Source organism: Emiliania huxleyi (assembly GCF_000372725.1).
Source record: "Emiliania huxleyi CCMP1516 chromosome Unknown EMIHUscaffold_217, whole genome shotgun sequence".
NCBI lineage: Eukaryota > Haptophyta > Isochrysidales > Noelaerhabdaceae > Emiliania > Emiliania huxleyi.
In genome coordinates this window covers 96,258-109,140 of record NW_005200442.1, presented here as the reverse complement: position 1 = coordinate 109,140, position 12,883 = coordinate 96,258, and the positions used below count along the sequence as shown (strand labels likewise).

At 64.4% G+C, this 12,883-nt stretch overlaps 6 protein-coding genes across 6 annotated transcripts; 4 read left to right on the top strand and 2 right to left on the bottom strand.

Moving 5' to 3' along the window:
- Positions 1-1,974: 1,974 nt before the first annotated feature.
- Positions 1,975-2,752, top strand: EMIHUDRAFT_366428 (hypothetical protein; the record flags this gene model as incomplete). Its single annotated transcript, XM_005780363.1, has 1 exon — positions 1,975-2,752. A coding segment is annotated over exon 1 (467 nt), but the record flags the coding sequence as incomplete, so codon positions are not given.
- Positions 2,743-3,318, bottom strand: EMIHUDRAFT_366423 (hypothetical protein). The gene has a single exon (XM_005780362.1). It carries the CDS (start codon positions 3,276-3,278, stop codon positions 3,030-3,032), a length of 249 nt encoding a protein of 82 aa, XP_005780419.1. The 5' UTR covers positions 3,279-3,318; the 3' UTR covers positions 2,743-3,029.
- Positions 3,319-4,164: 846 nt separating this feature from the next.
- Positions 4,165-4,464, bottom strand: EMIHUDRAFT_48601 (hypothetical protein; the record flags this gene model as incomplete). Its single annotated transcript, XM_005780361.1, has 1 exon — positions 4,165-4,464. A coding segment is annotated over one exon (300 nt), but the record flags the coding sequence as incomplete, so codon positions are not given.
- Positions 4,465-5,839: 1,375 nt separating this feature from the next.
- EMIHUDRAFT_114421 (hypothetical protein) lies at positions 5,840-6,475 on the top strand (the record flags this gene model as incomplete). Its single annotated transcript, XM_005780360.1, has 1 exon — positions 5,840-6,475. One exon carries the CDS (start codon positions 5,840-5,842, stop codon positions 6,473-6,475), a length of 636 nt encoding a protein of 211 aa, XP_005780417.1.
- A 2,798-nt stretch (positions 6,476-9,273) lies between these two features.
- On the top strand, positions 9,274-10,476 carry EMIHUDRAFT_235315 (hypothetical protein; the record flags this gene model as incomplete). Its single annotated transcript, XM_005780359.1, has 2 exons — positions 9,274-9,333; positions 9,571-10,476. 2 exons carry the CDS (start codon positions 9,274-9,276, stop codon positions 10,474-10,476), a joined length of 966 nt encoding a protein of 321 aa, XP_005780416.1.
- Positions 10,477-10,794: 318 nt separating this feature from the next.
- Positions 10,795-11,662, top strand: EMIHUDRAFT_443071 (hypothetical protein; the record flags this gene model as incomplete). The annotated part of the gene is made up of 1 exon (XM_005780358.1): positions 10,795-11,662. A coding segment is annotated over exon 1 (837 nt), but the record flags the coding sequence as incomplete, so codon positions are not given.
- Between the last annotated feature and the right edge of the window lie 1,221 nt (positions 11,663-12,883).

The window sequence follows — 12,883 nt, the reverse complement described above, 5'->3', positions numbered from 1 at the left end:
GTTAGAACATTACAATTCAGATTTTGACCGAGGGTTAACCATCGCGGCGTCGCCAAGGGCGTCGTGTAGCTGGCCGCTGGGTGCCCTCTTGCCTGCCTCCACCGCCTGGCAGGCGACATCAAGGGGGAGCCCAAGGCGGCGCTGGACGGTGACGCGCATCGCCCAGGACTCCATCTTCATATCATCACGCATGGGGATGGCGTTGAGGAAGGCGCCGGCCCCTGGTTGGCTGACGGCGACAAAACGGATCGCCTCTCGCCAGCATTTGTGGTTCTTGCGTCTTCCGACCTTGTTGCCTTTGGAGGGCGCCTTGCGGCCGCCGCTGCGAAGCGCCTCGTCGGTAAGCTCCTTGGCAAGGTCGAGCCAGTTAGCATGGTGCACGCCAGAGGTGTACCGTCGCTGCGCCTGGTGCAAGAACTCGTTGGTGGACGAGAACTGGGCCAGGGGAAGCAGCTCCGCAGCCGGCGTCAGCCCGTGCGGGTAGAAGCGGAACCTCGGCTCCGCCTTCGCCTCGTTGATCGCAGTGCCCGGGCTCACCACCTCCCGGCACACGACCTGCGTCCGCCAGCTCCGCTGGCACTTGTCGGTGAGGTCGTGTCTGCTGACGAGCTGCGTGTGCGCCTCTCGCAGCTCGTCGAAACACTCTCCGGGCGCGGTCGAGACGTCGAGATCGGCGAAGGGCCTGTGTAGCTCGCGGATCGGCCGCGTGACGAGAGCCCACGGATACCTGGCGCCCGTTCTCAGCTTAGCTGGGAAGAGGACCGCCGCAAGCGGCGTGGCGTGGAGCGGTTGAGCATCCCTCCGGGGGGCGGGGGCCCCTCTGCGCCGGGGAGGCGTTGTTGGAGGCTAGGACGCAAGCGTCCGTCGCCCTTTTTCAAACTCGGGGCCCACTCCGCTACGCTCCGACCCGAATTTGGAGGGCCTAAAAGTTTAAGGTGTTGCTGCGCAAAAGGGTGGGGAGCGGCGCCGCAGGCGCGGGCGCGCAGTGGAAGCACGCTAGCCATACATTCACGCAGAGGGTCGTGACGGCTCGAGGGTGCGCACACTAGCGGCCGGACGCCTCACCGGCGGACGCCTCATTCGCACGCGCACCCTCCAACACCGCCGCCGACCCCATCCACATGAGACACACACCACACAGCCCCATCCGCTTCTCGCGGCAGCCAGCCTGGAGCCTCAAGCCGGCGCGCACCGGTGGCAGCGCAGGATGAAGCGGCAGCAGTGGAGGGTTGGGGCGCATTTGAAGGCGCTGGCCCCGACGCGCCATTGACTGGGTCGGGGTGGTTCCTCACCCCTCTGGTTTCTTCAGTTAGGCGGGAAGAGTCTGAGCAAGGGGGCGGATGGGGCTGGCTGCGTCACCTTGGAGCATGAAAGGTTCCTACGGTAAGGCTACTCGGGCACGCTCGCAGCGCCTTGGCTTGGCCCCCGAGCGGGGAGGCGGTCGACGACGCGCAGCATGACGGTGAGCGCAGCCTGACGACGCGTCTTGATGGACGGATCCTTCTGCCGGCTGACCAATGTCCTCCACCCCGCGATCAGCGGCTTCGTCACCAACATGCGCTCAAGAGGCGGAGCAGCCTCGATGCGATCCAGTTCGGCAGCTATCTTGTCGCGCAGCGCGTCGTCAAAAGGCAGCTTGTTGCAGGCGTCGCGCGCCTCCCGGAAGTCACGCAGAAGCTCTCCATATATGTTGCAATAGCCCCCGGCCGGTTGGTTGCTGCAGTGCTCCCGTAAAACGTCAAAAACCAGCTGAAGGCTTGCCCCCGTCCACGGCGCAGATCACGCAGTTCGTGCACGGTATTCGGATTTTGCTATTTGCTCGTGTGGGGGTATATTGCAGATTTGTCAATGGTACCGCGTCTGCGACGCGGGCGCCTTGCGAGCAGAGCCCTTAGGACACCCTTTGTATGTATGTACCCTTTATATCTTGCGCGGTCAAAAACGGTCCGAGTGAAAAGAAAAGGAGCGCCGGCGTCACCCTGACCGAGAAACCCGCGAGCTTCACCCTTCGCTGCTGCGCTCGCTCGTTCGCTCGCTCCTCCTGCCGGCGAGGCTTGCGGCGCAGCTCAATGCTCCTCGTCCTCCTGCCGGCCAGCGCCGCGTTCAACGTGGCCGCGAGGCCCGCGTCGACGCCGTGCGCTCGTGCCGCGGCTCCGCGCCTCACCTCGCCTCTGTCTGCACCCACACACCCTGCGGTGGCCGGCTGGCCGGACAAGTACGCCGGCACGCTGGGTGCCGCGACTGGCCCGCGCGTCCTGCACGACGCGTTTGCCGTCGAGGCGGCCGAGACAACTCTGCTCATGGAGCTCGATGTGGCGAACTGGCCGACATGGACGACGGCGGGGAACGACAGGTGGCTCCCGAACGTGACGCGGAAGGACAAGGAGATGCCGTACGGCGAACTGAGCTACCTGATATCAGGCAAGCTCGAGATCGTGCCAAAGGAGACGGGGCTGCCAGTCGTCGTAAACCCGGGGGACGTCGTCACCTTTCCTGAGGGATTCGTGTCTGACTGGACGGTGCTGGAGGAGCTCACCTGGCACTACTATCTGTATTGAGCGACGCACTCTGTATCACCTCGCGTGTGCCACATAAGCGTTGTTGCAACCCTTGTGTCCCTGTCCCTTGCCGCCCGCAAGGAAGCAGGCGGCCGGCCGCTCTCTGACCTCTGTTGTGTGAAGGAAGCAGGCGGCCGGCCGCTCTGTCCTCTGTGTGTGGCAGAGAGGATGCGACATCTTCAAGAATAATACAACGTATGCGTAGTAACTAGTAGCTAGCGTGTGAGGCTCCACGACCACAGCGCTGCTGATGCATACGACTCAGGACACGACTGAACATGGACTGGCGGCTGGCGCGACTGGCACCGGCCGAGCGCTGAGGCAGGCGAGGCGAGGCTCTCAGCGAGGCTCGCGAGTGCTCGCGGACGTCTCGAGGCTCGCGTCAGCACTCAACCTAGTCTCGAGGCTCGCGAGCACTCAACCTGCCTCGTGCTCAGCTGCTCGTCGCTCACTTAGCGCCCGCAGGCGACCTCACGCCACGGCCGTGCCCAGCGCAGTGCCGGAGCTTCCAAGCGGGTTCGCCAGGGCAACAGTCGCCGCATGCTTCAACCAGCCCTCAAAGTGCGGCGCGCCGTCTGGTAGAGGCGGCATGCGTGGGGCAAAGGCGGACGGCGGAGGCGGAGGCGGAGGCGCAGCAGGCGGCGAGTGATACTCGTACATGGGCGAGAAAGCCTGCGCGCGCACGGATAGATCGGAGGCGTGGGCCTGCACGTTGAGCATGTTGTTCGGCGGCGAGAAGAGTTGATCCGGCCAGAACAAGACTCCCTTGCAGAAGGCGAGCTTCGAACCAGGTTCGTTGTGAAGACTGGCGCTGGGCGCGGCACCCAAGAACCTCACTATGCGGATCGGCAAAGGCGCGACGCGTCGATTGACGATCTATGCTTTTGACCTATCAGTCTCCCAACATGTATGTAGCACACACACGGACATGAAGCGCGCACACGGCCCAATGGCCGTGCACGAGTTGGTTTAGCTCCAAGTTTAGATTTTTAGCAATACCAAACAGTTTTGTTTTGCACGAGCAGCAGCGCAAGCGCCGCCAACCGCACCGACACTTTTGACCGCGTGCCGCACTTCCCGAATCCCTTCACACCCCACTGTCGCGCAATGTGCCGGCTGGTGTGCGGCTTCTGCCACGCCCACTCGAAAGCGAGCGCCTGAGGGACCCCGCGTTGGGGCGCGCAGCTGAGCCGCACGCGCCGTGCCCTCCTCGCGCGCATCGACTCGCATGCGTACGTGCAGCGGCTCGAGGAGGAGCTGTCCGCGCGCGGCGTGGACGTGGCGGCGCTGCAGGCGGACCAGGCCGCGTACAGTGCACAAGGGCTGGTAGTGTGAGGAGGCTGCGGGTGGCAGATGAAAAGGGTTGCCCGGGAAGCTGCGCAAAGCTCGAGCTGCGCTAGGCTCATAGCGAGTTCTCGCGCTGCGCTAGGCTCAGACGGCGTGCGCGGGCGGTGGGCGGCGGCGTTCCGCCCGGTGTGGACTGTGCGGTGCCCCGGGGAGCGGGGTGGAAATGAATAATTAAGCTGCGTAGTTTTTCCCGCGCCATTTTCTTTCTCACCCACCCACTCATTCTTTGATGGTGCATCTACACCACGTGCTTCCCCTTCAGGGAGTTCAACTTCTTGTTGAAGCGCCTCTCGAGCTCGTCTGCCATCGTCGAGTAGAGATGGGTCTCGCCATTGAAGTGGCGGCAGTTTTCCCACACACCGTCCACGTCCGCCTTGACGGCGCCCGCACCGGCGTAGGATCCTTGCTCGAGCTTCATCTTGATGGTGCAAAGGTCAATCGGATCCATGACGGCGTGCGGGCCCTGGTAGTAGGATGGATACAGGTGGCCGTCGACAGGCTCCAGAAAAGGCCACGCCATCCGGTGTTGCATGATTTGGTCGAGGAACTTCTTCACCGACTTGAGCTCGTCGCTCTGCGCCAACTTGACCACGCGGCGCAGCTGCTCCACCGTGGCGTCGCTCACGTCGAGGCGTAGCTCACGCGTGGCCTTGTTGAACGACTCGCTCGCCTCCAGAATCGCGACGGCCCGCGCCCGCGGTGACCCTTGCAGCTGCGCGATATCCTCTCTGAGCGCCTCAATCTCGGGCCGGCGGGCCCGGATGTAATCCGGATCAGCCGGCTGAGCCTGTGCCGCCTCGTCGATTAGCGTTTTCAGCGCATTGTAGGTGGCTTGATCAGGCCTCTTTCTTCCTGAGCCCTCGATGATGAAGTCACTCATTCTTTGCTTTCCTACAGGGAGTGGTAGGGGAGAGAGAGGATGGCGGGGACGGGGGGGGGGGGGGCGGGAAAGTTGCCGAGCCACAACACACGCGAGCTTTCCCATAGGGCAACGTTCCCCCAGTGGGCTCACACCCCTCTCGTGAGCACACCAGCGGACTGCCTGTGTGATGGATGCCCCGGGGCTGGTAGGTTAGCAAGGACACTTATCCACCGGAGAGCACGTACCCTTTTGGTGTGCGACTCCCTTTTGGTGTGCGGACTCCCTTTACCCAGGTGCACCATTTGCGTGTTATTTGGGCGTGTGTGCGCATGGGTCGAGTGCTGGCTGCCTGCCTGCTGCTAACCACCTTAGCCAGAGACTTGCTTCTGGCTGCTGGCTGCTGGCTGTCGGCAACGCTTCTGGCTGCTGGCTGCACACCGAGCGCAACCGCGCGCTCCGCAGCATCTTCGAAAGGCAGGCTGCACATGCATGCAGCACGACTATGAGAGGCGCGCTGCGCGACAATTGTGCCGCCCCCCAACGGAGCGTTGCAGAAACAGTTTTTTTCTTTGTTGACATGTGTGTTCCAGTTGTGTACTTGTTACGTGAAAACCCGCTGGGACCCGGACGCCAGCACACACGGCTAGATTTCATGGCGGGCCGCCTAGGCCCTGGGGTCGGAGTCAGAATCGGTTGGGTGGCCGCGGACGGAGGGCGCGGGCGGGCTTCGCTTGCGGGGCCGGTCAGGGAGGGGTCGGGGCGCTGCAGGGCGGGAGCGCGAGGCGGTGCGGGCCTCCTGGGCCACCCGAGAGGCTTCAGCATCTGGGATTTGGTGCGGGCGCGGCGGGAGGGCGGGCCGGTTGCGGCCGGTAGGAGCTGGGAGGCATTAATCCCCACCCGAATAACACACAGTGAGCGCCCCAGCACTTCACTACGCCCTCCGCGCGAAATCGCCTCCTTGCTTCGCGCGCTCTTTTGCGGCCTCCTCCCTACGTAAAAAAGAAATACAACGCGCTTGCGGAGACTGCGCTTTGATGTGGCGATCAAGCCTGGCGATGGTCGGGAAGGAGTCATGATGTGGAGCCGCTTCCACTGGATGCCTTTTGCCGCCGCCGACGCCGCCATCCTCGGGCACCTGATGGCACGCGGCTCGGTCGATCGCATTGCGGTGCTCAATCTGATGTGTGCTTCCCTTGAACCGGGAGACATGCAACCAATCCTGAATGCGCTCTCCGGCGGTGCTCTGCCTCGGTTGCACTCTCTTCTCCTCAACGGCAACAGCCTCGGCGACCGCTTCTGCATGAGCTTGGCCGCTTCTGCACGAGCGGGCGTGCTGCAGGCTCTGAGGTTCCTCAACATGTGCTTCAATGGCATCACGGGCAAAGGTGTGACTGCTCTGGCGGGCGCGCTTGCTCAGGGTGCGTTGCCACGGCTGTCAACTCTCGACCTCAGGTGCAACCAGGTCGACGACGCTGGTGTCGAGGCCCTCGCTGAGAGTGGCAAGCAGGGCTGCCGGGCGCTGTCAAAGCTGTCTCTCGCCCGCAACAGCATCACACCCGTTGGCATCGATGCCTTGGCCGCGGCACTGGACAAGGGTGCCTTTCCGGCTTTGGAGTGCCTGTCCGTCCCTACCCCTGTCTCGCAGCTCCCTCGCATCAAAGAGGCGTGCGAGAAGCGGCATATCACACTAGCTGATCAACTGGCGTGATGAGCAGTGGCACCGCCACTGGCACTGGCACCGCACTGGCACCGCCACTGGCACCGCCTCCGTGGGCCGTATGAAATAAATAAATAAAAACGGTCAAACTCTGAGACGAGATGGGATTTAGGGACATGTGTCCCCGCCCTGCACGATCTTGGTGTGAGGGATCTTCAATCCGTCCCCTCTTGTGGGCCGTATGGGTTGTGTATCGCGCATGGGGGAACTTTCTCGCCTTGTCGACCGCCCCGGTGCCCGGAGACGCTATTGATTGATTGATGGGAAGGCGACACACAGTCCGACCAACGACTGGGACACCAACGCGGTATGGGTGGACGCTAGACGGGCGATGACGGTCACACAGGAGCGACACACAGAACCACAAGACAAGACACTCGCTACTGTGAGTGAGGATCCTCAGGATGTGAGGTATGTGAGCCCAGGGTTACACAATAATTCTGTCTCCGGCGGTAGGTACACACACGAAGGAAAAATAAAAAGTCTCCCCTGCTCCCGCGTGCGAGGAAGAACCGAGCATCGCAACCCCACATCGGCCAAGCCGGATAAAAAGAAGAAAATCCAGCTACACTCCAAGTGCTCCAAGTGCTCCAAGCTCGGCAATCCTGGCTCGCTCTCCTCGCGGAAATGGCCAGCCCAGAGGAGCCCGCCGTCGCCGTCGAGGAGGTCCAGGACTCTGCAGAGACCGTGATCGCCACCGTCGTTGCAATCGTGGCTGGGGCCTCATCGTCATCGTGATCGCCCTCGGCTTCCGGCGGAAGCGCGAGCCGCGAGGCCGAGCGCGTTGTGGCCCGGGAGAAGGCGGCGGCTGCCAAGCGCAAGGCGCCTCCGCCCGGTGCGGTGGCCCGCGCCGATCTCTCCGCGGTGGAGAAGCTGGCGCGCACCGCCGGTGCCGACCCGCAGGCCTTGTTGATCGGCTCCATCCCGCAGCTCGTCTCGACCTCGCTGTCGTCGCTGAGCCAAGTGTGCAGATAGCGGTAGTGGAAGAGGTTCTTGCAAGCATCGCGCCGTCCGATGGTCTGCTGCCCCGCGCAGCAACCGTCGGGCGACGACCCGGGGGCCAAAAACCCGGCGACGACGGCGCTCTGGATGGGGCGTGACCTCCTGCCTCCAACCTCCTTCCTTTTTGAGCAGGTGTGACGCCGCGCGAGCGACGCTCCGAGATCGCCCGAGATAGCGCGGCGCGGCGGTGGGTGAGGTGGGGTGGGGTGGAGTGGCGTGGCGTGGAGCTCCGGGATTGCGCGAGATAGCGCGAGATCGCCCGAGATCGCGCGGCGCGGCCCGAGATCGCCCGAGATCGCGCGGCCCGAGATCGCGCGGCGCGGCCCGGGGCGGGGTGGATGGGTTGGGAGCGAGGGGGCGGAAGTGTTCAGTGCGGTAGATGGCGAGCTCGAGGCGCGTGAGCCGGACCTGTGAGCCGGACCACCCCCTCTTGTTATCTGCGTTGTTGAGCCAGGACTCAACATACTCGGGCTTGCGAGTCCCAAACTGTCACTCCCCTTTCTCCCGGCCGGGGTGGGGCGCGCGCGGGGGCGGCGGGTGTGCGGCGGGTGTGAGGGATGTCTGTGAGCCCGAGAGCGATGCCCTGTCCGCCTTGCGTTGTTTCATAACACGAAGGCTAAGCTCAAAAAAAACATCGGAGAGGCGCGAGTGCCGCGCACGCTGTCGCTATTCGAGCACCTCAGCGGCACGCACTGGGACGGATGCAACTACGGCGGCTGGTTGGCCACGGGGCACGCATCCCTCAACACTCACGTCACGAACGTCGCACGCGCCTTCGGCGCCTCGGCAAAGGTCATGGAGGTGAGGCTCGGCTGCAGGGACCCGACGCGGGCGCACGATCCGGACACCAACCCGTACCAGCGGGGCGACGGCGTCTTCGGCAACTATGCAGAGTCGGCACGCGCCGTGGTGTACGACGGCACGTGCGTCACCGCGGTGCACCATGACAGGCTGCGCCCGCTGGCGAGCGGCAAGCGCCTAGCCACCGACTACGCCGAGGAGACGAAGCGGAAGGCCAAGGCAGCGGCGTGCGACGCCAAAAACTGCGACTTTATGACGTGGGCGGCGAGCACGCGCGGCGGCATCGGGCACGAGGCGGCGACGTGGTTCAACACCAACTTCGACATCAAGGCCGCTAAGGCGTCCTCCGACAGCGAACGATGGCGGGTCAGTAGCGAGCGCAAGCGCTTCCTGCAAGTGCACTCGACCATCGTCGCGAGGCGCAACGCCGCCATCTTCGACTACAACGCGTGGCCGAAGATGGGCGGCGAGATGCCGCGGGCGCCTCGAGAGCAGTACGAGTAGGGACGGGCGAGGGAGGAGGGGCGCTGACCACGGGCGACTACAAGTCGAAGGTTCGAGGACGACTACTCGCCGCCTGGGTCGTTTGGGGCGCGCGGCTCCGTCGAGGACCGGGCGCGCCCCTTTCCCGGCGCGGCGTAGGTCCCACTCTGACGTATAGAGGGGAGGCACGGACAACGGCCCAATTCATCAATTCCACTCATCTTCTGGTGCCTAGCCCCGTGCAGCGGCGGTCCGGCAGGCTGCCCCCAAGGCCCCCTGGGCCGCTGCGGGTTTTGGAGTTATGCTTTGGCACAGCTTCGGCGATGGCGGCCCCTCTCTGGGGCTTGCATAGGCGGGGAGTCTCCCTCGCTGGTCTCCTCATTCCCTTTTTTCTTTTTCTTTTGAGAGCAGGACGCCGGGTTTGTCTTGTATGTGCGTGTCGGGCCGGGGTGTGAGCGAGGGGCAGAAGGGGCGGGGGCGTGCGGGGCAGAGGCTGTATGTGCATGTCGGGCCTGGACTATTGCGAGATCGATGAAGACGAGGAGGAGGTCTTCGCGTATCAGGTCTGTCCTGAGTGCGGCCAGTGCCTAGACTCGCCATCGATAGTGATGAGTGCGTCGTCGCCATCGCCGCCACCTCCTTCGCCATCGCCGCCACCTCCACCATCTCCGCCGCCACCTCCACCATCTCCGCCGCCACCTCCACCATCTCCGCCGCCACCTCCACCATCTCCGCCGCCACCGTTGCCGCGACCGCCTCCGCCGCCTGAAGGGTGGGAGCCGATCGACCCGGCTCCCGAGAAGCTACGTCGCACGCACCACACCTACGGCTTCGCGCTGAACGGCCTCGGGCACCTGCTTACGGGCTCAAAGTACCAAAGCGGTTATGTGTACGGCGCGCAGCCTACCGACGCCTTCTTCCGTTACGATCCGTCCTCCGAGGTGTGGAGTGAGCTCGATCCGTTCCCGGGCGGGGCGCGAAGCTACGCCATCGGCGACGTGCATTTGGGGCAAAACATGGTCTACTTTGGATTCGGGCGCGACTCCGTTGGGAGGGCGCTGGGCGACCTGTGGCGCTATGACGGCGAGGGATGGGCGCAGCTCGCCTCGTGCCCGGATGGCTGCCAGCGGCTTCATCCCGCCTTTGTGGCTCTGGACACGAAGCTGTTTGTCGCGGCCGGGAGCGGCATTTACGGAAACATCAAAACCGCATGGTCGTATGATATTGAGCGCGACGAGTGGGAGCCGCTCCCGGATCTGCCTGGGGATGCGAGGCACCACCCGTACCAGTTTGTCGCCGGCGGTCAGCCGTACGTCTACGGTGGCCACGGGCGCGCGATTTACACGGACTTGTACCGTTGGGACTTTGACACGGCGACTGGCGAGTTCTTACAGTCGGTCACGAAGCGCGCTCCCGCCCCTGGCGAAGGGAGAGTCGCGGGGACGCAGTTTAGCGTCGGAAAGTATGGGTACGTACTGAGCGGGGACGGGAACGACCACGGCTCGATGGTGACGGGCGAGTTTTGGCGGTACGATCCTGACGCGGACGAGTGGAAGGCGCTGCCCCCGCACCCAGGCGCTTCGCGATGGGCGCCCGCCTCGTTCGTGCTCAACGGCCACGTCTACTTTTACAACGGGCTGGACCGGCTGCCGGGCCGGATGTCCTTTTACCCGAGCGACTCCTTCCGGATCCGCCTCCCCGCCTGAGGGGAGGGCAAGGTTGTGCTCAAGTGCGAGAGTGACTGACACAGACTGAGAAAGTACTCTGCGCCGAAGACTGCAGTCACTATTATATGCTGATTGATGGAGTGTTTGTGTTGTTTCTTTAGTGCGTTGTGTGTCATGCAAAACTTTGTTCTCTTCTCATGAAATCGGAGGGTCGGCCCACAGCTTCGTGAACTGAAGCGACCCAACGGTTTCAAGAGTGGCAGCAAAGGGAGTCAAATTTTTGGTGGAACTGACTTGAAAAAGAAAAAAAAGCCTAAGCTCAAAAAGAAACGTGCGCACCAGCTGATGCGCCCCCACCGACCTTGCAAGCCGCCCTGCCCAGCTCGATGTCTCGCCTCCGCACGCAGAGCGACGCGACTGCTGGCGCTTCGACCGTCGCCGTCGACTCGACCCGCAGCCGGATGCTGAGCGCCGCGACTGCTCCTCCTTCGACCGTCGCCGTCGACTCGACCCGCGGCCGCAGCCGGATGCTGAGCGCCTCCACCTCAAAGCTCGGCCTGCTGTCGCTTGGGCGAAGCCGCACGCTAAGCGCGCCAGTCCTGCCCTCAGAGGTGGATGAAGATGCTGAGGCCGAGAAAGCACGGCTCGCGTTTCAAGCGCCAGGCGGCAGCAGCGCATCCTCCAGCACCGTCTCCTCCTGCAGCACTTTGTCTGAGTCTGGTCGGCCGCGGAGCATCAGCCAGCGAGCAGCGCACAAGGTGTCCAAGCGAGCCCACCAGGCGGCCACCAAGCTGCAGGCCACGTGGCGGAAGGCCTCCACAGCGGTATGGCTGGCGCTGCTCGACAAGGCGTCCGGCTCAGAGAGGGCGATGGCACGCGTGAGCAAGATGCTGCTTGGGATGGGCGACGCCGGCGGCCAGGCGCTGGGCAAGCTGATCCTCTTCCTCGCCGCTCCCGGCAACTCCGCGCTCTCAAGGACGCGGAAGCGAGCGCTCGTCAAGCTGCTCCGGTCCGCCGTCAAGCTGGTCAACGTCGCCCTCAAGACGGTCCTGCCACGGTACCTCAAGCCCTCCCGCCGGAAGGTTCAGAAGCTGCTCGCGGAGCTGCACAACTCGGGCGAGGGGCAGCCGCTCGGCGAAGAGGACTCGGAGGGGATCGCAAAGAACCTGCTGCTCGAGGTCCTCCGGGCGGACTCGGCGGGGCGCCTGTGGCGGCGTGTCGTCAGCCCGGAGGACGGCAGCGCGGCGTATGAGCTGGTGCCCTTCGGGCCCCGCTGCTGGAGGCATTGGGCCTAGATGCTGAACATGCGATGCGATGCGCCAAGCAGACTGCAAGGATGCCGTACTCACGCCCTCAAGCTCCCTGCTCTCGTGCACGCTAGGCAGCCAGCCTGCCCCTTCGACTCCGAGCCAGTGCAGGCGAGGGGGCTGGTCAAGCGGTGCACGTGCCGCGTCGACACCAAGCTCATCAAAGCGGAGAAGGGCGTCTCGAAGGCGGAGGCACGGAGGAGGCAGGTGTGAGAATGAACATACGGCGGGGTCGCACACGTGGCAATCCCAGCCGACTCCTTCGAGCCTGACAGGTGTCCAACGCCGAGGTTGACCTCGTGACCGAGCTGGCGGACCGGCACATCTCGGCGCGAAACACGCACACACACACACACACTGCGTTGTGCCGTGGAGCTCCTTGTGTGCGCGGAGACGTCTACCCTCACCTCACCTCACCTCACCTCATCAGGAGCGGTGCTGGGGGCCGCTCGCGAGCGCGCTCAAGCAGCACCTGCCTCGGCGGCTCAAGAGCATGCTCGACTTCGACTACCCGCCCGACTTCATGCCGCGCGCGATGAGGGACGACCCGAGCCACGTCCTCGCGCTCGACATCGACGTCGGTGAATCTCGGCGAATCTCGGCGAATCTCGGCGAATCTCGGCCAATGGCCCTCGCACCCGCCTCACCCCTCCCCGCCCCCCCCTCGCTCTGCTCCGGCGCAGACGTGGCGGTGCGCTTCGACTCCAAGGCCGCTCCTCAATCTCCGGCCACCGCAGCCGTCCAGGACACGTCCATCACACGCCTTCCGGACGTGTCCCAACAGGAGCCGCTCTTCGACTTCGGCGCGCAGCCCGGCCTCAGCGACTTCACGTCGGTGGCGGCGGTCGACAACGACGCGCCCACCTCCTCCTCCTGGCTTGCGCGGCGCGTCGGAGAGGTGCCCCGAGATCAGCCGAGATCAGCCGCCGTCTAGGCGCGGCTCGTCCTGTTTGTTCGAGGGCGCGACGGCAGCGGTGTGCCCTCCCTCGGCACGTTCGAGCTCAAGAACCTCAAGCTCGAGGCGAGAGGTAGCCGAGATACCGCCGAGATGGCGGCACGCTCGAGCCCTGAACCTCGAGGCGCTACCCCCGTGTGTGTGTGTGTGTGTGGGGGGGGGGGGGGGGGGGGGGGGGGGGGGG

Bases quoted from the DNA above. Each gene is read 5' to 3' on its own strand.
- EMIHUDRAFT_366423 (XM_005780362.1), bottom strand. From the start codon at position 3,278: ATGCTCAACGTGCAGGCCCACGCCTCCGATCTATCCGTGCGCGCGCAG.